The sequence below is a fragment of the Macaca nemestrina genome, chromosome X, assembly GCF_043159975.1.
Source record: "Macaca nemestrina isolate mMacNem1 chromosome X, mMacNem.hap1, whole genome shotgun sequence".
Lineage (NCBI taxonomy): Eukaryota > Metazoa > Chordata > Mammalia > Primates > Cercopithecidae > Macaca > Macaca nemestrina.
The window spans coordinates 39888277-39915842 of NC_092145.1; the positions used below are offsets into that span (position 1 = coordinate 39888277).

At 41.1% G+C, this 27566-nt stretch overlaps 1 protein-coding gene and 2 pseudogenes across 5 annotated transcripts in view; all 3 read right to left on the bottom strand.

Annotated features, from left to right (window-relative positions):
• Window positions 1-609: 609 nt before the first annotated feature.
• On the bottom strand, window positions 610-1868 carry LOC105490500 (argininosuccinate synthase-like; annotated as a pseudogene).
• A 4886-nt stretch (window positions 1869-6754) lies between these two features.
• LOC105490499 (PHD finger-like domain-containing protein 5A pseudogene) lies at window positions 6755-7331 on the bottom strand (annotated as a pseudogene).
• A 9481-nt stretch (window positions 7332-16812) lies between these two features.
• The window catches only part of LOC105490497 (plastin 3), an 87143-nt gene continuing 76389 nt past the window's right edge, over window positions 16813-27566 (bottom strand). For 3 of the 5 annotated variants that reach the window (XM_011756232.3, XM_071088902.1, XM_071088903.1), the window contains 9 exons: window positions 26927-26953; window positions 26557-26652; window positions 23916-24111; window positions 22336-22414; window positions 21251-21365; window positions 20902-21035; window positions 20077-20200; window positions 19733-19857; window positions 16813-18058 (listed from right to left, as the gene is read on the bottom strand). In XM_011756232.3, the coding sequence (XP_011754534.1) occupies window positions 17926-18058; window positions 19733-19857; window positions 20077-20200; window positions 20902-21035; window positions 21251-21365; window positions 22336-22414; window positions 23916-24111; window positions 26557-26652; window positions 26927-26953 (1029 nt within the window). In that variant the 3' untranslated portion in view covers window positions 16813-17925. The remainder of the gene's footprint in view (window positions 18059-19732; window positions 19858-20076; window positions 20201-20901; window positions 21036-21250; window positions 21366-22335; window positions 22415-23915; window positions 24112-26556; window positions 26653-26926; window positions 26954-27566) is intronic. The other 2 variants (XM_011756225.3, XM_011756227.3) reach the window with 1 other exon arrangement.

The following is a 27566-nucleotide window of genomic DNA, read 5'->3' on the forward strand; positions in this document are numbered from 1 at the left end:
TGAAATGAAAGGTCCCTGTTATCTCCCCACCAGCTATAATCACTAACAAAAGGTTTTTGTATATTTTTCAATATACATACTTATTTTTCTTTCTTTCTTTTTTTTTTTTTAATTGAGACAGGGTTTTGCTCTGTCACCCAGGCATCAAGATAATACTTTACTGCAGCCTTGACCTCTTGGGTTCCATCAATCCTTTCACCCCAGCCTCCCATGTTGCTGAGACTACTAATATGGGTGCCACCATGCCTGGCTAATTTTTTATATTTTATTGTGACAGGGTCTTACTGTGTTGCCCAGTCTGGTCTCAAACTCCTAGGCTCAAGCAATCCTCCTGCCTTGGCCTCCCAAAATTCTGGGATTGCAAGCATGAGCCCTCACCCCTAGCTTATCTTTTTTTTTTTAAACTAATATATCTTTTGTCATTTTATAGCTCCCCGCTGCAGCTGATCCCCCACCCTTCCCTTCGATGACCACGTTGGCAGGCTTCAGGGGGACCAGGGAACAAAGCTGGGGAGAATAAGTCACAATTACAAATTATCACAACAATTAGCGCCTGTACTTGGGGAATCTGTAAATTGAGGAGGCCCCAGCTCCTCATTGTGCAGGGGTCTATTTGGCAGTAACCTTGCTCTGGAGATGATGATATTCCTTCAGTCTGAGGGAACTGATGTTGATGAAACTGGTGGCATCGATTGGCTCATAATACCCTGCACGTTCATGCTCACCAGATCCTCGTTGTAGAGACACAGTGGGACTCCCGGCCTAGAATGTACACCTGGACCTTGAAGACGGACACCTGCACTTTCCCTTCCACTCGCTCCTGGGACTTGGCAATGCAGTGGTGGACAAATTTACAACCAAGTGCCAGAAACCGGTATACACCAGCTCAGCAAATTTCAAGCCCAAGCCTTATTTGATTTTGCATACTTCCTGGTCCATGGTGAAGGCCCCGATGTCTAAATGAGCGTGGTAAACGATGGTGCCTGCTGGGGTCTCGTAGATACCTGGGGACTTCATTCCAGTGAAATGGTTCTCCATGATGTCAATACAGCCCACGCCGTGCTTGTCCGCATCTTCACTCATGTACACGAAGAGCTCCAAGGAGGTCTGGTGGGTGCTGCCATCCTTGATGTTGGTCACTTTCACGGGGACTCCTTATTTGAACTCGATCTCGAGAATGTCAGAGGTTCTGGGGGCTTTGGCCGGGTCCTGGGTCTTCATGTAGAGACCTGGAGGCGCTTGGTTCTTGGGGTTCTCCAAGATTCCAGTCTCATTGCTGATGTGCATGAGGTTCTCGTCCGTGCTCCACGGGTTCTTGGGAGTGACTGGGATGGGAATCCCGTGTTGCTTTGCGTATTCCATCAGGTCATTGCGGACCTCGAACCAGTTGTAGAACTTGGGCATCCTCCAGGGAGCAATGACCTTTATCTGGGGGGCCAGCGAGTAGCAGATGAGCTCAAACCGGATCTGATCATTTCTCTTTCTTGTGACGCCTTGGGACACTTACTTGACCCCCTCCTACTGGGCGATTTCCACTTGTTTTCAGGCGATGCAGGGCCTGGTGAGGTGAGAGAGGTGCCCTCACCTCTGAGGTGAGAGAGGACCCAGAGGTGAGAGAGGTACAGCGTGCTGGACTGGATGGCCGGCCAGATGAACTCCTTCACAAACTCCCTGCTGACATCCTCAATGAACACCTTTTTGCCCCCAAACTTCAGTGCCTTCTTCCTGGCTTCCTCGAAGTCTTCCTTCTGGCCAATGTTGGCCAGGTAGGCAATGACATCATAGCCTTGTTCCTTCAGCAACACGTGGATGCAGGAGGTGTCCAGGCCACCACTGTAGGCCAGAACCCCAGAGCCTTTGCTGGACATAGCGTCTGGAATTGGAGGCACGAGTTCTCGGCATCTGGAATCTGTCTTAACAGTGCAGTGAACCACTCGGGCCTGGGCAGCAGTTGCAGGAGATGGAGCAGGGTTGTTTATCTTTTAAAAATGGGATTTTACAATACATGGGGGCACGTATAAATGTCACTAATATTGATAAAAATATAACTTTTAAGAGGCTTCATACTATTCTAGTTTATGGAAGAATCAACTGTAATTTATTTTAATTTTTATTACATAGCACATACACAAGACTATTTCAACCAAAATGTGCATGTTACTTATTTATTTATTTATTGAGATAGGAGGATCTCACTCTGTCACCCAGGCTGGAGTGCAGTGGCACGATCACACCTCACTGCAGCCTCAACCTCCCTGGGCTCAAGTGATCCTCCTGCCTCAGCCTCCTAAGTAGCTGGAGCTACCGGTGCACACCACCACACCTGGCTAATTTTTGTACTTTTTGTAGAGATGGGTTCTCACCACATTGTACAGGTTGATCTCGAACTCCTGAGCTCAAGTGATCCACCTGCCTCAGCCTCTGAAAGTGCTGGGATTGGCCAGGCGTGTGGTAGCTTACGCCTATAATCCCAGCACTTTGGGAGGCTGAGGCAGGTGGATCACCTGAGGTCAAGAGTTTGAGAGCAACCTGGCCAACATGGCAAAACCCGTCTCTACCAAAAATACAAAAAAAAAAAAAATTAACTGGGCATGGTGGCAGTCACCTGTAATCCCAGCTACTCGGGAGGCTGAGGCAGGAGAATCGCTGGAACCCAGGAGGCAGAGGTTGCAGTGAACCAAGATCGTGGCGTTGCACTCCAGCCTGGGCGACAGAGTGAGACTCTGTCTCAAAAAAAAAAAAAAAAAAAAAAAGTGCTAGGATTACAGGCATTAGCTACTGTGCCCAGCCCAAAGTGTATATTTTAATGTGTAATAATAAAAAAGTATAAACTGGGTGTGATGGTACATGCCTGTACTCTCAGTTACTTGGGCAGCTGAGATGGGAGGATCGCTTGAGCCCAGGAATTTGAGGCCAAAATAAGCAACATAGTGATACCCACTCTCTAAAAAAGATTTTTTTAAAAAACCCAACAAAACAACAAACACCCATGACCCCTGCTTAGGAAATAGAACACTACCCATACATTTATTTGGAGGCCCCTCCCCCACCAGATAATTATTATTCTAAATTTTATTATTCTCTAGCTTTTCATTATAGTTTGACTATGGCTATATCTCTACTGATATGTGATTCTTACTTTTGCATGGTTTTGAGCTTTATGCAAGGGGAATCATATAGTATGTGGATTCTGCTGTGACTTTTTTTTTTTTTTAAATGATACGGTGTCTTACTCTGTTGCTCAGGCTGGAAAGCAGTGGCATGATCTGGGGTCACTGCAAACTCTGCCTCCAGGCTCGTGCGATTCTCGTGCCTTAGTCTCCTGAGTAGCTGGGATTACAGGCGTGTGCAACCCTGCCTGGCTAATTTTTTTTGTATTTTTAGTAGAGATGGGGTTTCACCATGTTGGCCAGGCTGGTCTCAAACTCCTGACCTCAAATGATTCACCGGCCTCGGCCTCCCAAAATGCTGGGATTACAGGTGTGAGTCACCGCAACCAACTTTCTGTGACTTTTAAGCATTACTGAGATTTATCTATAGTAATGCATGTGACTGTAGTTTAGTTATTTTTCATTGCTGTATGGTATTTGAGTATTTCAGTAAATCACAATTTATCCATCCTCTTGCTGATAGAAACTTGAATTGTTGCCAGTTATTTTGCTAGTTTAAATTTTACCATAGTGTACATGTTTCTTGGTATACGTGTATAAGATTTCTCTAGGGTATATGCCTAGAAGTGAAACTGAGGGTCATAAGGTATGCTCATTTTCTATGGAGTCTCGCTCTCTCGTCCAGGCTGGGGTGCAATGGTGTGATCTCGGCTCACTGCAACCTCCGCCTCCTGGGTTCAAGCGATTCTCCTGCCTCAGCCTCCCAAGTAGCTGGGATTACAGGTGCCCACCACAACGCCCAGCTAATTTTCTTTTTTTTTTTTGTATTTTTAGTAGAAACTGGGTTTCACCATGCTGGCCAGGATGGTCTCAATCTCCTGACCTCGTGATCACCCCACCTCAGCCTCCCAAAGTGCTGGCATTACAGACGTGAGCCACCGTGCCCAGCTGGTATGCTCACTTTCAAGTTTAGTAGATAATGTCAATGTATTTCCATAGTAGTTGTACAAATTTGCACTGCCATCAGAGAATATAAGTCTTCCTATTGTGCCACATCTTAGCCAAACTTTATATTATCAGAGTTTTCGTTTTCACTTTCTTTTCTTTCTTTTTTTTTTTTTTTTTTTTTGGACGGAATTTAGCTCTTGTTGCCCAGGCTGGAGTGCATTGGCGCGATCTTGGCTCACCACAACCTCCGCCTCCCAGGTTCAAGTGATTCTCCTTACTCAGCCTCCCGAGTAGCTGGGATTACAGGCATGTGCCACTACACCCGGCTAATTTTGTATTTTTAATAGAGACAGGGTTTCTCCATGTTGGTCAGGCTGGTCTCGAACTCCCTACCTCAAGTGATCTGCCCGCCTCAGCCTCCCAAAGTGCTGGGATTACAGGCGTGAGCCACCGTGCAGGGCCTCAGAGTTTTCATTTTCTTCTAATATGTTACTGAGCTTTGATTTATATTTCTCTGATTCCTAAGTTAAACAATTTTCTCATGAGCACAAAATGGACAAAGACAAGCAGATAAAACTTTCTTTTCTTTCTTTTTTTTTCTGAGACAGTCTTGCACTGTTGCCCAGGCTGGAGTACAGTGGCGCTATCTAGGCTCACCACAAGCTCCGCCTCCCGGGTTCACACCATCACCACGCCCAGCTAAGTTTTTTGTATTTTTGGTAGAGACAGGGTTTCACCATGTTAGCCAGGATGGTCTCGATCTGACCTCGTGATCTGCCCACCTCGGCCTTCCAAAGTGCTGGGATTACAGGCGTGAGCCACCACGCCTGGTCAAAACTTTCTATTAAAGTAAATTATAAGTGGCTTCTCATAGAAAGTTGTTTTTTTTTTTTTTTTTGCCATCTATGTTTCTTTTATTTTTTCTTTCTTTCTTCTTTTTTTTTTTTGAGATGGAGTGTCACTCTGTTGTCCAGGCTGAAGTGCAGTGGTGTGATCTCGGCTCACTGCAACCTCCACCTTCTGGGTTCAAGCTATTCTCCTGCCTCAGCCTCCCAAGTAGCTGGGACTATAGGCACGTGCCACCCTGGCTGGCTGATGTTTCTGTATGTTTAGTAGAGACAGGGTTTCACCATGTAGGCCAGGCTGGTCTCAAACTCCTGACCTCAGGTGATCCGCCTGCCTCAGCCTCCCATAGTGTTGGGATTGCAGGCATAAACCACCATGCCCGGCCTTCTCTTTCTTTTATAATGACCTTATTCAAATTTTTTACCCATTTCTTTTCTTTCTTTGCTTTTTATTTTTTGAGATGGATTCCCACTCCATTGCTCAGGCTGGAGTGCAATGGTGCAATCACAGCTCACTGCAGCCTCAACCTCCCTGGTTCAAGCAATTCTCTCACCTCAGCCTCCCAAGTAGCTGGGGTACAGGTGCGTGCCACTACGCCCAACTAAATATATAAATACACACACACACACACACACACACACACACACACACATACATATGAGATGGGGTTTTGCCATGTTGCCCAGGCTGGGTTTTTCCCGTTTTTTCTATCAGTTGGTCTTTTTTTTTGTTTGTTTGAGACCAAGTCTCACTCTGATGCCCAGGCTAGGGTGCAATGGTGTGATCTTGGCTCACTGCAACTTCTGCCTGCCGGGTTCAAGCAATTCTCGTGCCCCTCCCGAGTAGCTGGGACTACAGGCGTGAGCTGTCATGCCTGGCTCATTTTTTTTTTTTTTTTTGTATTTTTAGTAGAGACAGATGTTTCACCATGTTCGCCAGGCTGGTCTCAAACTCCTGACCTCAGGTGATCTGCCCGCCTTGGCCTCCCAAAGTGCTGGGATTACAGGCGTGAGCCACCACGCCCGGCTCGTTTTATATTTTGAATACTAATCCTTTGGAGTTTATTTGAAAATATATCCTTTCAGTTTTTGCCTTGTCCTGTCACTATTTCCATAATGTCTTTTGAAGAAGAGAAGATGTAAATACAGATAAAAATGTAAATTTTAGTATTTACAGCTTGTGAATTTTGTGTATTGTTTAAGAAATCTTTCTCTACCTCCAATGTTAGCAAGATATTCTCCTGCATATTTATTTTTTTACCAGAAAGTAAACACCAATTTTATTAATATAATAGCAACAGAAGGACTTCCAATTTCTCAGAAGGAAAATAACATGAAACCAGCACCACCTGGTAAGTGTTACAAGATTAAATGTCCACATTTGTTGATCTGATAACTTCCTACCACACACCAAAGGTTTTTCAAGGACAACTTCCACCAGAGCTGCTGCAAGAACACATTTTTCACTGGGCATAGCTTCACAGTCAACTCCTCAAGCAGAAGACTGAAATATCTTTTTAGAAGATATTGTTTTAGGGTGAACATATCAGTATGGAGAACAGAGCTTTGCTTCTCAAGTTCAAAAGAAACCATGAACGAATCTATCAATTTTTCTCTGACAATAATGTACCAGAGTGCTCTGTGGGGAATTCTTTTCCATCCCTATCACACATCTGGGTGAAGAGAGAGGAAGGAGTGGCAAGGTGTTGGTACACTAGCAGGCACTTCTGGTGATACTCTGGGCTCTGCTCCCTTTCTGCTGCTAGTAGTAGCCGTCTTTTTTGCCGGCTGTAGCAGCTTGATGTGGAGGAGGAAGGGGCCAACCAACAATCACCTCTTGCCACCCACCAATCACCTCTTCTTGAAGTCACATTTTTTGCATTCATAGAAGAGGTCTTAGTGATCCCCAAATTGGCAGTCTTTGGGCAGACATCTCTATCCTTCTCCTGGATGGTGAGCTCCTTACAATAATAGGCATCGGAGACCCCAGGGCCTCCACAGATCACGCAATGCCCCTGGTAAAATCTATACTTACATTCATCACCTATGCACATCAGGGTACAAGGATGCACCTATAGGAGTCACAAATCACACACTTGCCATCACATTTTTCACATAGCAGCCTGCTTGTAGCAAATGATCAAATCCAGATGATGTTTATCCATAGCTCCCATGTCTCCCATATATTTAAGTAAATTTATACTTTTGCCTTTTAGATATTAACCTTTTTCTTTTTCCTTTTTTTTTTTTTTTTTTTTTTTGAGATGGAGTCTTGCTCTGTCATCCATGCTGGAGTGGCACAATCTCGGCTAACTGCAACTTCCGCCTCCCGGATTCAAGCAATTCTCCCACCTCAGCCTCCCAAGTAGCTGGGATTACAGGTATGCACCACCATGCCCGGCTAATTTTTGTATTTTTAGTAGAGACAGGGTTTCAACACGTTGGCCAGGCTGGTCTCAAACTCCTGACCTTGTGATCCGCCCACCTCAGCCTCCCAAAGTGCAGGGATTACAGGCGTGAGCCACCACACCTGGCCTTTTTTTTTTTTTGAGACAAGGTCTCATTCTGTCACCCAGGTTGGAGTGCAGTAGCATGATCTCAGCTCACTGCAACCTCCACCTCTTGGGCTCAGGTGACCCTCCTGCCTCAGCCTCCAGAGTAGGTAGAACTCTAGGCTGGCACCACCATGCCCAGCTAATTTTTGTATTTTTTAGTAGAGATGGAGTCTCGCCATGTTGCCCAGGCTGTTCTCAAACTCCTGGGCTCAATCGATCCTCCCACTTCAACCTCCCAAATTGTTGGGACTGCAGGCTTGAGCCACCACTCCCAGACTTTCCCATCATCATGTGTCAAGAAATCAAGCATTTCCTAAGCACCAGCTGATAACAGCTGCTAGGTAGGCTTATCACACTTCTACAGATTTGGCTAATAAAGAGACAATGAGCCCTAAAAGATTCAGACAATGTGTTACTTATACAGACTGCAAAAACAATCAGCATGGTCTTAGCTCTGTGCAACCCCAGTTCCACAGGAAAATATTGAACCAGAGGGCCAAGCAACAGACAACAGGAGTGGTAGGTCACTATGTTGCTGAAGAGCCAACTCTAGAATGCAACTAAGTGGTCTTATGGACTTCCACTCTACCTTAAAAGAGATTAAGGTGGAAAATCCCATGCTTCATTGGAACGAGAAAATTGAATGAAAAACTGCTCATAGCAGCCTCCCACAATATAGGGCGTCTCTCACAAGGTAAGGAGAGAGAACAGAAATATCCTTGTGACAGCTCTTTAGAAGACTCTATCTTTCCATGTTCTAGGCAAGTTTTGGGTCAGAATGTGGTTGCACGTTGCATATAAGGTCTATGAGAAGATGTGCAAGATGTCTAGGATTCCACAGCAGAGCGATTCCTCTAAACCATTAACTGCTGCATTTCGAACTTTAGCCAATACTTATTCTGACCACTCTGGTCATGATGTACTTCACATCACTTTTTATAATAAAAAGTGTTTCTGCAGTAGGTTTGCCAATATTGTTTAGAATTTTTACAAGTATAAGTCTGATTACCCTGTAATTCTTTTCTAATACTTTCCTTTTCTGGTTTTGTTAACAAGGTTACATGTTAGCCTGATGAAGTGAGGCGTGGACTTTCACCTGTCTTTCCAGACTTTGAAACTTTGAAAGATTTCGTTAAAGATGAGATTAATTAATTAATTAAGAGACGGAATTTTGCTCTTGTTGCCCAGGCTGGACTGCAATGGTGCAATCTTGGTTCATTGCAACCTCTGCCTCCCAGGTTCAAGTGACTGTCCTGCCTCAGCCTATTGAGTAGCTGGGATTACAGACATGCGCAACCAGGCCCAGCTCATTTTGTATTTTTAGTAGAGATGGAGTTTCACTATGTTGGTTAGGCTGGTCTCGAACTCCTGACCTCAGGTGATACACCTGCCTTGGCCTCCCAAAGTGCTGGGATTAGAGGTGTGAACCACCACGCCCAGCGTGAGAATTATTATTTTTTGAATGACAAAATTCAATAGTAGAATCGTATGGTCGCCATGTTTTTCTTTGTTGGAAGATTTTTATTTTTATTTTTATTTTTATATTTATTTATTTATTTTTTTTTTGAGACGGAGTCTCGCTCTGTCACCCAGGCTGGAGTGCGGTGGCCGGATCTCAGCTCACTGCAAGCTCCGCCTCCCGGGTTCACGCCATTCTCCCGCCTCAGCCTCCCGAGTAGCTGGGACTACAGGCACCCGCCACCTCGCCCGGCTAGTTTGTTTTTGTATTTTTTTAGTAGAGACAGGGTTTCACCGTGTTAGCCAGGATGGTCTCGATCTCCTGACCTCGTGATCCACCCGTCTCGGCCTCTCAAAGTGCTGGGATTACAGGCTTGAGCCACCGCGCCCGGCCGGAAGATTTTTAATACAGATGAAAATTTTGACTTATGAAACTGTTCACATTTTTTATTACTTATTGAGTCTTTTACAGTATATTGCATTTCTAGTTATTTGCCCACTTCATTCAAGTTTGCAATTTTATCATGGTTTTTTTTTTTTTTTAGACAGAGTGTTGCTCTGTTATCCAGGCTGGAATGCAGTGGCATGATCTCGGCTCACTGCAACCTCCGCTTCCTGGGTTCAAGCGATTCTCCTGCCTCAGCCTCCCAAGTTGCTGGGATTACAGATGTGTGCCACCATACCTGGCTAATTTTTGTATTTTTTGTAGAGACTGGGTTTTGCCATGTTGATCAGGCTGGTCTCGAACTCCCGACTTGAAGCCATCTGCCTGCCTCCGCCTCCCAAAGTGCTCAGATTACAGGTGTGAGCCACCGTGCCCAGCCTATCATGAGTTTCTCATATCTTTTTATTACCAGTTATCTGCATATCTACTTAAAAAATTTTTTTAACTTCAATTAATTTTATTTTTGAGACAAAGTCTTCCTCTGTTGCCCAGGCTGCGGTGCAGTACAGTGATCTTGGCTTATAGTAACCTCTGCCTTCTATTCTCAAATGATCCTCCCACCTCCACCTCCTGAATAGCTGAACTACAGGCCTATGCCACCACACTAGGCTAATTTTTCCACATCTTTTGTAGAGATGAAGTATATTGCCCAGGCTGGTCTCAAACTCCTGGACTCAAGCAATCCTCCCACTTTGGCATCCCCAAAGTAGTGAATTACAGGCGTGAGCCACCACGCCCGACCTTTTTTATTTTTAATGCTTTTCATTCTTTTTCTCTTCTTTCGTGATCAATTTTGCTAAAGTTTATACATTTCATTAAGGTTTTCAATGAGCCAAATTTTGGTTTATTCATCTGCTTTATCATGTGTTTCCTATTTTATTATTTTCTGCTTTATTATTTCCCTCCTTTGCAGTTATGATTTTTTAACCTAAAAATATGGATGCTAGGCCGCGTGCGGTGGCTCAGGCCTGTAATCCCAGCACTTTGGGAGGCCGAGATGGGCGGATCACGAGGTCAGGAGATCGAGACCATCCTGGCTAATACGGTGAAACTCCGTCTCTACTAAAAAATAGAAAAAATTAGCCGGGCGTGGTGGTGGGTGCCTGTAGTCCCAGCTACTCGGGAGGCTGAGGCAGGAGAATGGCGTGAACCTGGGAGGTGGAGCTTGCAGTGAGCCGAGATCGCGCCACTGCTCTCCAGCCTGGGCGACAGAGCGAGACTCAGTCTCCAAAAACAAGCAAACAAAAACAAAAACAAAAACAAAAACAAACAAAAAAAGGATGCTTAGCTCATTAGTATTCAACCTTTCTTCTCTCATATGAACTTAATGGTCACTGGGCACCCACAATTTCTGATACATGCTATATGATTGTTCACATAGGGAAAAATACCTAATTATAGTGGATCCAAGAGAGATTGAGAGTAGAGGAAATGGAAATAGAAAGTAGAGACTAATTTCAGGCCAGGTGAGGTGGCTCACACCTGTAATCCCAGCACTTTAGGAGGCCAAGGTGGGCGAATCACTAGAGGTCAGGAGTTCGAGACCAGCCTGGCCAACATGGTGAAACCCCGTGTCTACTAAAACAAATACCAAAATTAGCCCAATGTGCTGGTATGCACCTGTAATCCCAGCCACCCTGGGAGGCTGAGGCAGGAGGATCTCTTGAACCGGGGAGGCGGAGGTTGCAGTGAGCCGAGATCATGCCACATTGCACTCCAGCCTGGGTGACAGAGCAAGATTCTGTCTCAAAAATAAATAAATAAATAAATAAAGACTAATTTTTGAAGTTTTTATGGAAGGGAGAGTAGAGAAAAGTGGCAGTAGCTGGAGAATAGTGTGTGATCAAGGGAGAATGATCAGCCAAATCCATTAAATATTAATGAGATGCAAACCATTCAAGTCACACATATATTCTTACATAATTAGCAGACATTCTGCTTAAAATAAATGAGAGACCTTTGTGCGTATTTAAGTTATTGGCCATTTGGTTCCTCACACCACATCGTGATTGCATTTCATCCTCCAACTCCAGTTCAAGGTATAGGCAACAACAGTGTAAATGCAGAGTTAGTGTGAGCATGTGAGTTTTGTATATCTCTTGCTAAAAAAAGTAGCTCAAATTTACTGGCATCTTAGTTAGACAGTCAAAATTGTGTGTGTGTGTGTGTGTGTGTGTGTGTGTAAACAATGTGTGCAATGTGTGCTTGTATATTTGTGGGTACACAATTTGGGAATGGCATTGAGTAGTAAGAAACCAGGATAGACAGGAATCAGATCACAAAGTCACTTACTAAGAAGGTTAAATTTTATCAAGTATGTGACATTTCTTAGTGTGAGAGATAAGATTCTAGTCTAGACTCTTGATAAGCTCACCAAGGTCTAGTAGCAAGTAAGACTCAACTCATGGTACCTTGTAAAAGGAGTCCCGGAAAGGGAAATAAAGGTTTTCTCAGATGAAGTAAACCTCAGAGAATTTTTTACCAGAAGACCTATTATTAAACAATGGCTAACAGGTGAAAGGGAGTTTTCCAAAGAGAAAGGAAACTATAACCTAAGGATGCTGAGACCCCAGGAAGAAAGAAAGAAAAATAGAATGGTTATGATAGAGGTCAATATAATAAACTAAGCTTCTCTTCGTGCTTTTTAAAGGTGCTATTTGAGAGTTGAAGCCAGATTTATATCATATAACACGGTGCTCAATGTATGTAGAGAAACTGCTTAAAACATTTATATTTATTTAACAGGTAGAGAAAGTCAAGTGATCTAAATGAAAGTGAGGTACTTCACTTGAGGTGCTAAAATGTTGCTTAGTAATAGACTGTGATATGGTACATATGTATACACTAACGCCTGGAGCAAGTCCTTAAAAAATAAGACATATTTGGCCGGACGAGGTAGCTCACGCCTGTAATCCCAGCACTTTGCAAAGCTAAGGCAGGAGGATTACTTGAGCCCAGGAGTTAGAGACCAGCATGGGCAACATGTCAAAACCTGGTTTCTACCAAAACAAACAAACAACAACAACAAAACCAATTAGCTGGATGTGGTGGTAGTGCCTGTAGTCCTAGCTACTCAGGAGGCTGAGAGGGGAGGATCACTTGAGCTTGGGAGAAGGTTGAGGCTGCAGTGGTGCCATGATAGTGCCACTGCTCTCCAGCCTGAGTGACGGAGCAAGACTGTCTCAAAAAATAAAAATAAAAAGAGAACTATATTCAAGAACACTTACTGACATATCAAAATGGAATTTTAAAAAAAGTTCAAGTGACTCACCAAAAGGTAAGAGGCAGGGAACAGAAGGACAAAAAGTGGAACAAGCAAACATAAACTAAATAATAAAATGGTACACTTATGCCTTAACATATCAATAATTACTTTCAAAGTAAATAATGTCTAACTATTAACAATTAAGGCTGGGTGCAGTGGCTCACAGCCAGGCGTGGTGGCTCATACCTGTAATCTCAGCACTTTGGGAGGCTGAGGCGGGTGGATCTCCTGAGGTCAGGAGTTTGAGACCAGCCTGGCCAACATGGTGAAACCCCATTTCTACTAAAAATACAAAAATTACCTGGGCGTGGTGGCAGGCACCTGTATTCCCAGCTACTTGGGAGGCTGAGGCAGGAGAATCGCTTGAAGCTGGGAGGCAGAGGTTGTGGTCAGTCGAGATTACACCACTTCACTCCAGCCTGGGTGACAAAGCGAGACTCCATCTCAAAAAAAAAAAAAAAAAAAAAAAAAAAAAAAAAAGGAATGGCTGGGCGCAGTGGCTCACACCTGTAATCCCAGCACTTTGGGAGGCTGAGGTCGGTGGATCACCTGAGGTCAGGAGTTCGAGACCAGTCTGGCCAACATAGTAAAAACCTCATCTCTAGTAAAAACACAAAATTAGCCAGGCATGGTGGTGCATGCCTATAATCTCAGTTACTCAGGAGACTGAGGCGGGAGAATCGCTTGAACCTGGGAGGTGGAGGTTGCAGTGAGCTGAGCTCACGCCACTGCTCTCCAGCCTGGGCGGCAAGAGTGAAACTCCGTCTCAAAACAAACAAACAAACAAACAAAAAGCAAACAAACAAAAAATTAAAACACAGATAAAAACACATGACCCAACTATATGCAATCTACATGAAACTCACTTCAAGAATAATGAATGCAGGTCGAAAATAAAAGAATAGAAAGTGACAGTTATGTAAACATTAAAAAGCAGGAATGGCTAGGCTATATTAATATCACATAAAGTGGAATACAGAGCAAAGAAAATTACTAGGAACTAGGAGTGACATTATGTAATCAGAAAAAGATCAATTAGCCAAAAAGAAATGGTGACCCTAAATGTGTAAGCACCAAACAACACAGTCTCAAAATACATAAAAACTGAGCAGGGTGTGGCCAGGTACAGTGGCTCATGCCTATAATCCCAGCACTTTGGGAGTCCAAGGCTGGTGGATCACCTGAGGTCAGGAGTTCGAGACCAGCCTGGTCAACATGGTGAAACGCTGTATCTACTGAAAATAGAAAAAAAAAAATTAGTTGGGAGTGGTGGTGGGCACCTGTAATCGCAGTTACTGAGAAGGCTGAGGCAGGAGAATTGCTTGAACCCAGAGACAGCGGTTGCCGTGAGCCAACGCCATTGCACTCCAGCCTGGGCAACACAGTGAGACTCTGTCTCAAAAACAAAACAAAACAAAACAAAACAAAAACCTGATCTGGCTGAAAGGAGAAATAGATAATTCTGTATGAGTAGTTTATTGAGGTTAGTGGCTTTTTATGGTTGTCTTGGACAGATGCTACAAAAAAAAAGAGCAAAACACATTCAAAGCAGAAAGATGGAAATTATAAAGATAAAACCATACATCAATAAAATAGAAAACCAAAAACAACAAAGAAACAAAAAGCTAGTTCTTAAAAAAAAGTAATGAAATTGATAAACTTCTAGCAAGACTGACAAAGATTAAAAAGAGAGAAGACATAAATCACCACTATGAGGAATTAAACTGAAGATATCATTACATATGCTGCAGCTATTAAAAAGATAATTAAGGAAATACTACAAAAACTTTATGTTCACAAATTCAGCAACATGGAAGAAGTGAACAAATTCCTCAAAATTCAAAAGTCACCCAAAACGCAATCAAGATTAAATAGGTAATCTGAATAGCCCCATAACAATTAAAGAAATATCTCCAGACTTGGACAGTTTTACTGGAGACTTGCACCAAACATTTAAATAAAAATTAACGTCATTCTGAGCTTAGATACAAAAATCCTCAATAAAATATTAGCAAATAAAATTCAACAATGTGTAAGAGTTATACACTGTGACCAAGTGGGATTTATTCAGGCATGCAAGGTTTGTTCAACATTTGGAAACTAATCGATGTAATTCGCTGTATCAATAGGGTAAAGAAGAAAACCTTAAGATGATATAAATTGATGCAGAAAAAGCATTTGATAAAATGTACCCACCCACTCATGACAAAAATTAAAAAATCAATCTCTCAGCATATTAGGATAGAGGGGAATATCATCTTTATTTTCTTTAAGAGACAAGAGTCTTGCAGCCAAGCTTAGGGTGCAGTGGTTCGATCACAGCTCACTGCAGCCTTGATCAACTGAGCTAAGTGATCCTCCTGCCTCAGTTTCCCAAGTAGCTGGAACCACAGGCATGCACCACCATGCTCAGCTAATTTTTTCCCCCCCCCCCGAAATGGAGTTTAGCTCTTTCACCCAGGCTGGAGTGCAGTGGCATGATCTCGGCTCACTTCAACTTCTGTCCCCTGGGTTCAAGTGATTCTCCTGCCTAAGCCTCTCGGGTAGCTGGGATTATAGGTGTCCACCACCATGACTGGCTAATTTTTGTATTTTTAGTAGAGATGGGGTTTCACCATGTTGCCCAGGCTGGTCTCAAACTCCTGACCTCAGGTGATCCACCCACCTTGGTCTCCCAAAGTGTTGGGATTACAGGCTTGAGTCACCGCACCCAGCCCCATGCTTAGCTAACTTTAGAGACGGAGTCTCCCTGTGTTGCCCAGGCTGGTCTCTAACTCCTGACCTCAAGCAATCCTCCCACTTCAGCCTCCCAAAGTGCTGAGGTTACAGGTATGTGGGGAAGAGATGGGGGATTCACCATGTTGGTAGAGATGGGGATTCACCATGTTGCCCAGGCTGATCTTGAGCTCCTGAGCTCAGGCAATCCACCTGCCTCAGCCTTCCAAATTGCTGGGATTACAGTTATGAGCCACCGCGCCCGGCAGAATTCTTAATGTATTGCTAATTTTGGTCCACATTCTTACTTGTTGCAATTAGTTTTTGGAGGAAAAAAAATCGTGTGTCAGGCCCACTGCTTTATATGAACACTTAACTACCCCATCATACACTCCTACAGGCTGTGGGCCCTGTACAGTGAACCACACAAAAAATCAGCTTCTTTTTTGAAGAAAGGGCCACATGGAATATATCTTTCCTATCTTGTTAAAGAGGCACTTCAAGGCGTTAGGGCTTATAGAGAAGAACCTTTGTACTTTGACGAAGACGAACGTGAATGAGTATGGCAGGTTCAAGGCATAAGACAGGTCTTAAGATATAATTGTCCTTACTTCATCAGTTACCCTAGTATGTTTGCAGATTTGTCTTTTTTTCACTCATAAATTCTACTTTTATATTAAAAGAATCTATAATCTGAGACTGAACTCACTTTTTAAGTTATCCATATTTTGATCTTTTTAATTATACATATATATTTGCAAAAGTAGAGTTGTCAAATGTATCCCTTTTTTATTTTATGTCTTTGGAATTCAGGTGATATTTAAAAAGGTCTTTCCATCTCTCAGATTTTAAATGCAAAATATTATATAGTATCACTACGTAACCAAATCCTCAGTAGACTACACCTTATATTACTCATTCACACAAAGGCTTAAAAGGGCACTGATTGTCAACAAGGGATGATTTTGCCACCCAGGAGACATTTGGTTATCTCTGGAGACAATTTTGATCAACACGACTGGGGATGTGCTGACATCTAGTGGGTAGAGGCCAGTAATACTGCTAAACCTCCTACAATGCACAGGGTAGCCCCTTCCCCCGACCCCAACGAAGAATTATCCAGCCAAAAATGTCATATATGGATGAGGTTGTGAAGATCTACCATGAACCATTTCTCCTCTGTGACTGTTCAGATCCCCACTGTTTCAGGATATGTATATCACAGAACATTGAAAAGATTGAGGGAGGTGGAAAAGAAAAAAAAAAGCAGGAACTGGATAAAGAAATTTTGGTAAATTGGAGAAAACCCTTTTACTTCATTTGTAGTGTCCTTAATTCAGTACCTCTAATTCTGCTCCCAAAACTGAAATTTAACAAACACCATTTTATAGAATACATCAGAAAAACGAAAAGAAAAATTCCTGACAAACATTGTCATACTTCCTAAGAGACAAAAGCATGAAGAAACTGATTATTATGTAAATGCCTTTATTTGAATTACTACATTGCTACCAGATTACATCACTTTTCAGAGTTAGAGTAACATAATACCTTGGAAACTATAGCAAACAGCTTGACAAAGCAAGAGTACATTAATTCCTACATATATACGTTTATTTTTAGTGACCACAGTTCTTTGTTTTAGGTGTAAAATTAAAAAATATATTGTACACTTAGCATACTCGGCCTACTAAATCCCGTCTAAGTTCTGAGCACATTCTCTCCTCAAAAGTATCATATTCAACAGCATTTTAAATTTAGAGAGAGAGAGTTTGATGATACAGGCTTTAAAACAAATAAGCATGTATTGAATCAAGTGATTTAAGACAAAATATTTCAGTTGTTTACAGCTTGGGTATGAGAGGGAAGATGCAAATTTAAGGTACATTTTTCTTCTAGCTACGATGTATGTTTTACTTACTTGAAGACCCCTTAAAAAAAGTAGCAAAATCAGCAGTCTTGTTTAATGTAATCAAAATATTCTTAAATGTACAAAAAAGGATCCTGTAGAAAGAATACTGTAAAAAGATACTGATCTTAAGAATAAAAGAATAAGAAAAGCTTCTATTACATTCTGCACAGCCAGTTACTTCGGCAGATTTTCAGTACTACAAAGATAAGCAAAGGATACTCATATCCAAATACCCTCTGACCATAGTTCTCGAATAAGAACTAGCATACTGGATGGAAAGCAAAATTACTGTCTAATAATATTCATATCCCATCATCTAAGCGAGTCCCCAGAGAGGGACATTCTAAGAGGGCAAAAGATAACAGAGCGAGAAATAACATACAGCAATGGGAAATGTCAAGGGCAGCATTCTAGGAAGAGAGAGTAAAATGTTTTGGCTATGAGCACATTTCAGGCGTGCCTGACAAATCCAACTCTGACTATGGGAAAGAGGAGTTGTTTTTATTAAACCCTTTCCCCTGAGGGCTCTCATGATGAGCTAGTCCTGTTAATCAAAATGAAAAGTCCTTTGAACGGCCAAGAGTTCCTTAAGTCATAAGCACTTCACCTGGAAATAGCTGACCTGCGAATCATGCACCTGGGAGCAAGGCTGATTTATTCAGATTGGTTATTTTACACTCTCTTCATTCCCCTGCCCATCAAACATGCAAACACAGTCATGACCATCTTGGGCTTTACTTCCACAAGGTCTTCAGGGAGAGCATATACTCTGGCTCCAATTCTTCTAGCCATTGACACTGCATACCTATTTTAGGGGGAAAAAAGTTAGGATGAAATTCTTGTCAGTTAAGGACACCACGTAAGACATCTATTTCCTCATATATGATTATCATGCTGGGATGTAAAAATTCCCTATTGATAGTTTCTTTTGATTTTGATTTTTTTTTTTTTTTTGAGACGGAGTCTCACTCTGTCGGCCAGGCTGGAGTGCAGTGGCCGGATCTCAGCTCACTGCAAGCTCCGCCTCCCGGGTTTACGCCATTCTCCTGCCTCAGCCTCCCCAGTAGCTGGGACTACAGGCGTCCACCACCTCGCCCGGCTAGTTTTTTGTATTTTTAGTAGAGACGGGGTTTCACCGTATTAGCCAGGATGGTCTCAATCTCCTGACCTTGTGATCCGCCCGTCTTGGCCTCCCAAAGTGCTGGGATTACAGGCTTGAGCCACCGCGCCCAGCTGATTTTGGTTTTGATTTCACTTTGAAGTTATAGTAGGTTTTTAAGCTCTATTATTTGGGGCCAATAATATTTATTCACTCTTTTTCTCCAATGTGAGGTGAGAATTAAGCTTGAAGCACCAACTTTATATATATGTATATAAAATTACCTAGGCTGTCTATACAATCCATGTTAATATTCTCATTGCACACTCATGTGATCTTAGAGATATGAGGTGGAAAATCATGCTAGATGCAAAACCCAAGTTGTTAGGCAGATGCAATGAATACTTCCAAATATTCATGAGAGGGGAGACAGTCTACATGGCACATGGACAGAGTGGCTGGACCAAAAACTAGAAAAGGTAGACAAAGGAAGGGACAGAAGAACTGAGATGTCCAGGTAGGGGAATTTTCAGGAACACATCTCAACTAATCCATGAAGCATTTCTAGGTGTGTTGGAACCAGAATCTTTAAAGATAATTAAATCATCGAGTTTCTAGAAAAAGAGATTTCAAGAGTTCTTGATATATTGTGGGTATTAGACCTTTATCATATCTGCTAGAAACATTTTTCAAGGAAAAAATAATGTGCCTAACTCCAAAGTATTGCAAGAATGCTTCTTAGCTGTTCCATAATGCAGGACTGTGGATGGATTTTCAATGTCTAACTAGCAAAGTTTTCATGGGTCACCCATGAAGCCAGATCACACTCTACGTCTTTGGTGAAGAAGGAAATAGGCTGGTGGAAAAGACCTTCTGAATATTGTTGAAATGCAAGAAACTGTAGTCTTCTGTGGAGGGCTAGCAAGCATTCTGTTAATATGGGAACTGACGAAGATAAATTCAACAAATGTAGTAAGAATGATCTATGTATAGTAAAAGAGACATAAGTTGGATAATGTGTTTTTTAAAAAAGAATGAGACAGGTGAACACCTTAAGCTCATATTTTCCTTGTTGTACAGTTTTACCTGATTTGCATTAAAATACATGCTACATTATTTCTGTAATCCACTGAAGCAACAACTGACTAAGCACCTAGTAGGCCAAGTACAAGGCTAGGCTCTTATAATTTTTAAAAATTTAATCTTTATAAAATCTCTAAGGTAAGTATTATTGCCCCCAGTTTACTGATGAGGAATCTGAGGCTCCAAGAGGTTTCTCCCAAGGTGACACCACTCTTACATGGCAGAACCTGAATTAGAATTCAGATCTGTCCAGCTGCAAAGCTGTGTTCTTTTCATGCTATTAGCAGTCTCCCTTACTTGGCATTATTGTGCTTGTCATCTTCTGTTAGATTGCCACTCTTCACAAGGTCATAGTTTATACAGCCTGGCTGGATGGCATCAATTAAATCCACAACTGCCAAACTGGAGCTGATCGTCTTGTCCTAGTGTGAAAGGAGAACAAATCTGAGAATTTTGATACATACAAATTAACATGTGCTTACTGATATCAAGTGTCCAAAACAAAGCCCAGTGAATTCATAAAGAATCGTGCCATTAGTCCAACAATAATTCTCACTCACAAAGAAGCCAAAGGTTGCCTTCCCAAATGATAGATGTTATCTCGCAAACATAATATTTAATAGTCAAATATGGATTCTGACCTTAAAACTCTGAATGGAAGTTGATTTTCCAGCTTCACTCAACGTTCTGTTTACCCAGTTCACAATGATGTCATCATTGGCTTTCTGACCATCTCCAAGATCTTCCAGGACATTGAGGGTGTACCTAAGAGAAGCAGCAGAAGAAAACGTCACAATCTACTTTATGAAGAAAAATGCAAACATCAGAAAGATGCTTTATCTTCCACTTTTAATATTCCTTAGATTTCAAGGACTAAAGATTTCATGGAAAGAGATTCACACTATGTGAAAAAAATATTTTAAGCTGTAGTGGCTTGCTACTGTTCTACCCTTTGTAGTGGTGAGAGAGGAGCAGATTGACAGTGCTTTAATGAGCAGGTCCAACGGCCTACTGCAGGCACATTTTGTACTATTCCAATAGTGGTAATGGCATAAAATAAGCTGTGCTTTGGCTGGTGCCCAGTCATAATGAATGCTTTTCAGCATTATGGTGATCTTCATCAGCATTACAGAGAGAGATCTTTATTTTCAAATGAGCACGAGGATGTTCATAATTTTGTTCTGACAATTTTTTAATTCACTGACACAAAATGAGGTTGAAATCTATGTGTCAGGCTTCCTATGTTTTAGAAAAGGGACTAGCCATAGTTCTGCTGCCTAACTTGCAAGGAAGCATCTCCCACTTAACATCCAACATATATTCATTAATTAAACTCATTTTGGAGTATAAATACAACATATTTCAAAAGTGTAGTCATTGACATGTTCACTTATTAAACACAGTAAGGACTAAATCACAGACCTCTGTGATAGTAAAGACTAAACAACTAAAATTGTGTACTATACCTTCTCATCAGCTGCCAGACTAAAGCTAAAGTCAGGGTTTGGTTCCCATCATTCAGGTCTTGCCCTCCAATGCCAACCAGGGAGAATTTAGCAGGATGCTTCCCTAATTCAACAGCATAGTTGCAGTTTTCTAGCTGCAAAGGCACAAGAGTAAATGGTTAAAGACTTCCATTTGTTTAATCTGCATACGTGTGTGTGTGTCTTGTATAATGCTAGGTATCAGCACACAAAAACAAATAAGACACAGTTTTTGTACTCAAGAAGCTCAGCGTCAAGAGTTTTAGAAACAAAGGAATGAATCGAGAATAAAACTACTCTAACAAAGATACACAGCAACTTAATTATCTACCTTTTTCATGTTGGCTCCCAGTTTCGGGTATGGAGGTTTATTAACCTTACTCCAGTCAACAGGAACTTTAATTCGTTCATATAACTGTAAGATTACCAGGGCATCTTGCAGGTCACTAATGATTTAAAAATAATGTAATCAGTGTTTTCAGGAAGCTGGGACTTGACTTTCCTTAAAAACAATAACACTACATTGTCAAACAAGATATATAAAACCATAAATAATACCTAAGACTCATATTGTCTATCAATCTGTTCTGAAAATAGAGCTAAGACCATCCAATTCATTTACAAGTATTTATTGAGAGCTTACTGTGAGCAAGGCACTGTTCTAGAGGCTGGGCCCACAGGACGAAAATTCCTGTCCTTGCATTAGAGTCAGAGAGATAGACAATAAACAAGTACATGGATAAACAAACAATACGGGGTGTTGTTTGTTTTGTTGACAATAAACAATTTTACGGGTATATGTAAGTGCTATGAAGAAAAAAAGGAACTAGGGTTAGGGGTTACAGAGTAGCAGGTGGTAGTCAGGAAATCTTTGAATCAGTGACTGGAATACAGTAAGGGTATAAGCCATTATATGCGAGCAAAGAACGTTCTAGGCTGAGAGAAGAGTGAGCCAAAGTCCCCGAGTTGTTGTGGATGGTCTACTTAAAGGATTCCCTGGTCTCTGTTTCTTTCTTTTTTACCTTTCTTTTTTTTTTTTCCCTCTTAGAAATAGGATCTCACTTTGTTGCCCAGGCTGCAGTACAGTAGCACAACCATAGCTCATTGAAGCCTCAAACTCCTGGGCTCAAGTAATCAGCCTCAGCCTCCCGAACGGCTATCTGTCTCAAAATATAAAGTATTTGCTCCCTAGGGTACTATAAAGACATTTATATATTCTATCACTTACAGTTAATGATCATGTAAATAAATAATTAAAGCTTCTGTGTATTAGGAAAATGATGGAAATCACCACTCAACATTTTCCAATATAAATAATAGCTACAAATTAATATCTAGAAAATCTTTAGAGCTGTCATTATTTAACATCCATTCATGACATTCATAATTGTTTACAATAGCAGTAGGCAGGCTTACGCATAGAGATGGTTTACATGGGGATTGACACCAAGAGAGTTCATCCAGTTACGGAAGGTTCTTTCTTCACGAGTTTCTCCTGTTAAGAATATTCACAAAATTTACTGAACACTTTATGTATGTGCATACAGTGCCAATCCACATATTAGATTATTTTCTCTCTCTATTCAGATCTAGAAGTTTTCAATAACACGAGTTTCCAAGCATTCTCCTAAGTACATACATTCTCTCTAGATACAGGCTTATTTTTCAAATTTGAACTTATTTTAAAATTAAAGAACACAACCTTATTCTAACCAGTTAAGCAATTTAGAGGTTTATGAACTTTTTATAGTCTCCTCAAATCTTTCTCCAATATTTCCTCAAATCTGCATCCCTCAAAGTAACTGATGTTATCAGTTTAGTTACTGGTTTTATAGAAATATCGGTGGACACTCAATGAATTACTATTTGCTTTATTTATTTATTTATTTATTTATTTATTTATTTATTTATTTATGAGATGGAGGTTTGCTCTTGTTGCCCAAGCTGGAGTGCAGTGGTGCGATCTCAGCTCACTACAACCTCTGCCTTCCAGGTTCAAGCGATTCCCCTGCTTCAGCCCCCCGAGTATCTGAGATTACAGGCGCGCACCACAACGCCCGGCTGATTTTTTGTATTTTTAGTGGAAACGCGGTTTCACCATGTTAGCCAGGCTGGTCTCAAACTCCTGACCTTAGGTGATCTGGCCGCCTCGGCCTCTCAAAGTGCTGGGATTACAGGCGTGAGCCACCATGCCCGGCCGCATTTCTTAATTTTTATAGACTATACTTCATGCATATATAATCTGGAAAAGGTAAACTCTGCCTTTCCAAAACTTAAAATTTAGTATATATTATCATTTGGTTTTTGAGGAGGTAAGGGTGAAAGGAGTTGGGGTTAGTTTCAGTTACACTGACTGTGGATGAACGAAACATAAATATATACTAAATTTACAGGTCAAACTGAATGCATATGTGCACTTTTTCCTGATGAGAGGATTAAAAAGTGGTCTAACCCTAAAGATTAAAACTAAATACTGATTTACTAAGTGGCTTTACATTAAGTGACTCGACTACTTTTTTTTTTCTTTTTTTTTGAGACAGAGTCTTACTTTGTTGCCCAGGCTGGAGTGCAATAGCATGATCTCGGCTCACTGTAACCTCCGTCTCCCAGGTTCGAGTGATTCTCCTGCCTCAGCCTCCCGAGTAGCTGGGATTACAGGCACGTGCCACCACGCCCAGCTAATTTTTTAATTTTAAGTAGAGGCGGGGTTTCACCACGTTGGCCAGGCTGGTCTCAAACTACTGACCTCAGGTGATCTGCCTGCCTCGGCCTCCCAAAGTGCTGGGATTACAGGTGTGAGCCACCACACCTGGCCTCGACTACTTTACTTAAAAAGTTCACTTGTATCATCCTTTTCTGCCAGTTTTTACTCAGCACCGGCATCTGCTTCTTGCAGATATAAAAAAACTTATTAAGTCTAGATTGTAAAATCATTACGGCCTATGTATTTCTACTCTATAGTCCCACATATTCGAATTTGAGAAGTTTTTAGTTACCTTCTAATAGAGTCCAGTCAATATCCTGGTTCTCTGGCTTAGTTAGTGCTGGGTATTTATTAAACAGGTTAGCCACGAAAGCTAAGTTGAGTTTGGGGTTTCCACTGACAACATCAGCAGGGGTAACAAACTGTCTGCAACCTAATTTATCTGCTTGTTGAAGCATACTCTCGGCTCTCTTCAAATCATCTGTTTCCTGTTGAAACAAAATAGGAAGACTTTGTCAAAGGCCATACTAAAAATGTAGAAAATGTCCCCACAATCATAGTCTGGGTATACAGTTCTACTTTCTTTTAGCCAACATATGGTACTTATTATAAAATTGTTTTGAATGCAAAAAAAAAAAAAAAAAAAAAGTTAGCGCTGTTAGAGGTGCAGTACTTTTAATACACACTAGATGGTGCCAGATCACATACCAAACTACAGAGTACATTTAACTAAATTGCATTAAGAAAGAAGTTATGTAAAAGCTTGGGGGAAACTCCCAGATTTTGTTTGAAAATCTGTAGAGAAAACATATACATTCACCATCTTCACTTTCTCCAGTTCCACTTTTCCTTTTTTCCTTCTCAATAGGAAAACAGCTTCAATTCTCCTTTTAAGCCATCTCAAGTTAAATATTCAGATAGTTTCAGTAGAATTATGTTAAAAATTTTTTTCAAATGTATTTATCTACAATGAATCTCTACTAATTATTAAATGTGAAAGGGTATTAACTGTAGTCCTACTTAAGTCTCATTTAGAAAATAGTGTTCATTTTCTGTAAATTGTGGGTTCATTCTCCTCAACCTGGCTTATTTTGTTTTGCTGATTTACTACTTTCTGCTTTGGAGTTTCTCCTTTTCTCTACTGGCTCTCAGCTGAACTTCACTGAGGCTTCTGGGTACTGTGCATTAGGTCAATGAGCTTCATGACAGAGTCGACTCCTTGGAACTCAGGAACCTCTGGGGCTGTGTTATGCAGCAGAAGGAACTGGAAAGGAGGGCACTGTTGGAGAGCCAGCTAGAGAGAGAGGAAGTTGTGCTGAGCTGTGGAAGTCGGCTCCCCTGGCTGAGGGAGAAGATAGATACCTTCATTCAGTGCATGTTCAAATCCCAAGGGAAATGCTTGTGAACTGTTGCTTGAATTGAGGAGAAGCAGAGAATCTATTTTTACTGATTTCTTTTGAGCATAGGGAGAATGGTGGAAGGCAAGACCAAGGATTAATCTCAGGGAACTGAAGGATTAAAAAAGGACGAAGGGAAGGGATTTTTTCCATTACAAAGATCAAGAGAAAAAAGTTAAACTGAAATTGAAAAAAGGTGAAACTGTTCAGAGTTAAAATTAGGCCTTGGTTGGACGTGGTGGCTCACGCTTGTAATCCCAGTACTTAGGGAGGCCGAGGCAGGAGGATTGATTGAGCCCAAGAGTTTGAAACTAGCCTGGCCAACATGGCGAAACCTCGATTCTTGAAAAAAAAAAAAAAAAAAAAAAAAAAAAGGCCCTAAAGAAGGTGTAAAGCGGAAAAAGGTGAAGGACACTGAAAACCATGAGAATAGCATGAGCAAAGGCACCTGGGTGGTGCTGGGAAGGAAGGTTGGGGTGGGGAATACAGACTTTTGGGGAAATAACACTGGATAGATTTTAGAGCAAGATTTGTAGGGTGAGTGCCAAGCAGAACATTTCAGACTGAATTCTAGAGTCAACAGAAGAATCCTTGTCGGATTCTGAAGAGGGAAGAGACAAAAGAGTGTTTTAAGATCAATTGGATTGACTAGAGAAGGGGTGTATCAGAATCAGTTAGTATACTGATGCCATTTACCCTGGTATCAGATCACATGGCTAGCCATCCCAGACAGCTCCCTTCTTGGACAAGATGGCCCCTCATTCCTACCAAGAGTGACCTGAGCTGAAGAGTTTTGCATTTAACATACAGACAGAAATATAAGCACACAAGTCAGTTACAAATTCAGTTCTGGTAAGGGCAGCATAAAAATGGTTTAGCCAATGTAATCCACTCCATCCTATGGCATAATAGGATAGATATATGGATTTTGTTAATTAGTAGCATGCATTCCATATCTAATAGGTACAAAAACCACAGATTCCTAGAAACTTGGGACTAAATAGTCCAGTCTAACTCCTTACTTTATGGATGAACAAAGTGAAATCCAATTTTGAGAAGGAACTTGCCCAAGGTCACTAAACAAATTAGTGACATAACCAGGGAACATGGTCTCTGAGAGTGATTCCTTAAATTAGATTTCATAGATTGGGAGTTTGTAAAACATAATCACATTACTCTCAACACAGGAATATGAATATATGTATATATGAATATACAGTCACTAAATCTATTACTGTGGTTGTAATCCAAATACTTGGAAAAGGTTAGCTTCTAGTTGCTTATTTCCCCATACTTGTTTTGAATATTTTATGCCATTCACATAAATCAATACCACAACAACGATGGAATTCACTAACAATCAAAATAAATAAAAGCTAGTTTTCTGGCCTCTGAATTACATGTACAGTAATACATTTTAAAATAATGCTTAAAATTGCCAACTCCACTTCATACAATTATAAAAATTATTGTATTTATAAGAAATTGACAATAATTTTGGAAGATTGTAGAATTCAAAAGAGCACTTATACTTACATTGAAACCTGACATGTTAATATCTATCCGTGGTTCACCTTCCTTTTGTCCTTTTGGTGCGATTTGATTGAGAAGATGGAAATAGGCTTTGGAATCCTACAAAGAATTGAAAATGTCAGTGAGATCACAGTGACAAGGAATGAATGTATCCTATTGTCCCATGTTTGGAAGCCTATTTGCATTGGACTTTTTGAGAATATATGGCACAAATCTCTCTGCCTTCTAATTTAACAGGTGTCTTCCCCAGAAAAGTCCATCTATCTGGCCTTGTATCTGTCTTGCATTTGGATGAACTGGATTTGGACATGACTTCACAATTATTAAAGTCATCGATACAATAATGCTAATAAACATATAACCAGTTCTGTACCTTCACTGAATTACTGAAGTCAATAAGCTTGATAGACAAAACAAGCATTTAAAAAAGTAGAAGAGCAGAAATCCAGGAAGCATAGAAGAAAGAGAAAATAAACAGGTTATACCATTACAAAGCATAATGAATATACCACACCTATGAAGAAGTGATTAGCTATGTTATAGATGTATTAAATTGTAAATTTAAATGACAAAAGCATTAAATGATAAACATTTTAGTTGCTAAAATAACACTGAACCCTCTATGATCTGAATGTACTTAAAAAAACAAACGTCTCTTTTCGTTTTAAACCCCTGGACTAAATCACTTGAATGTTGTTTTCTTAGAATCCCAACACTGAAAACAATGGGGTTTGCTCACAGTCAACATGAATTCAGGTTGTGTGGACAACTCCACAAAACACAGCTTGAAAACCATTGTACTCGCACAAACGCTTATTAAGAGCCTTCACACACGTGCCAAGTAAATTCCTGCATCTTTGGAATGCTAGAGGACAGGAATTTAAGTGAAGGTTCCTTAATCCTGCCATATGTGAAGACCACCTTCCAGGTATGATATTAATAGTTTCCTGTTACTGGGCTTTGAAGGTCCAGACAGGCTATGAAGAAGTGTTTCTCATAGTCTGTGTGCATAC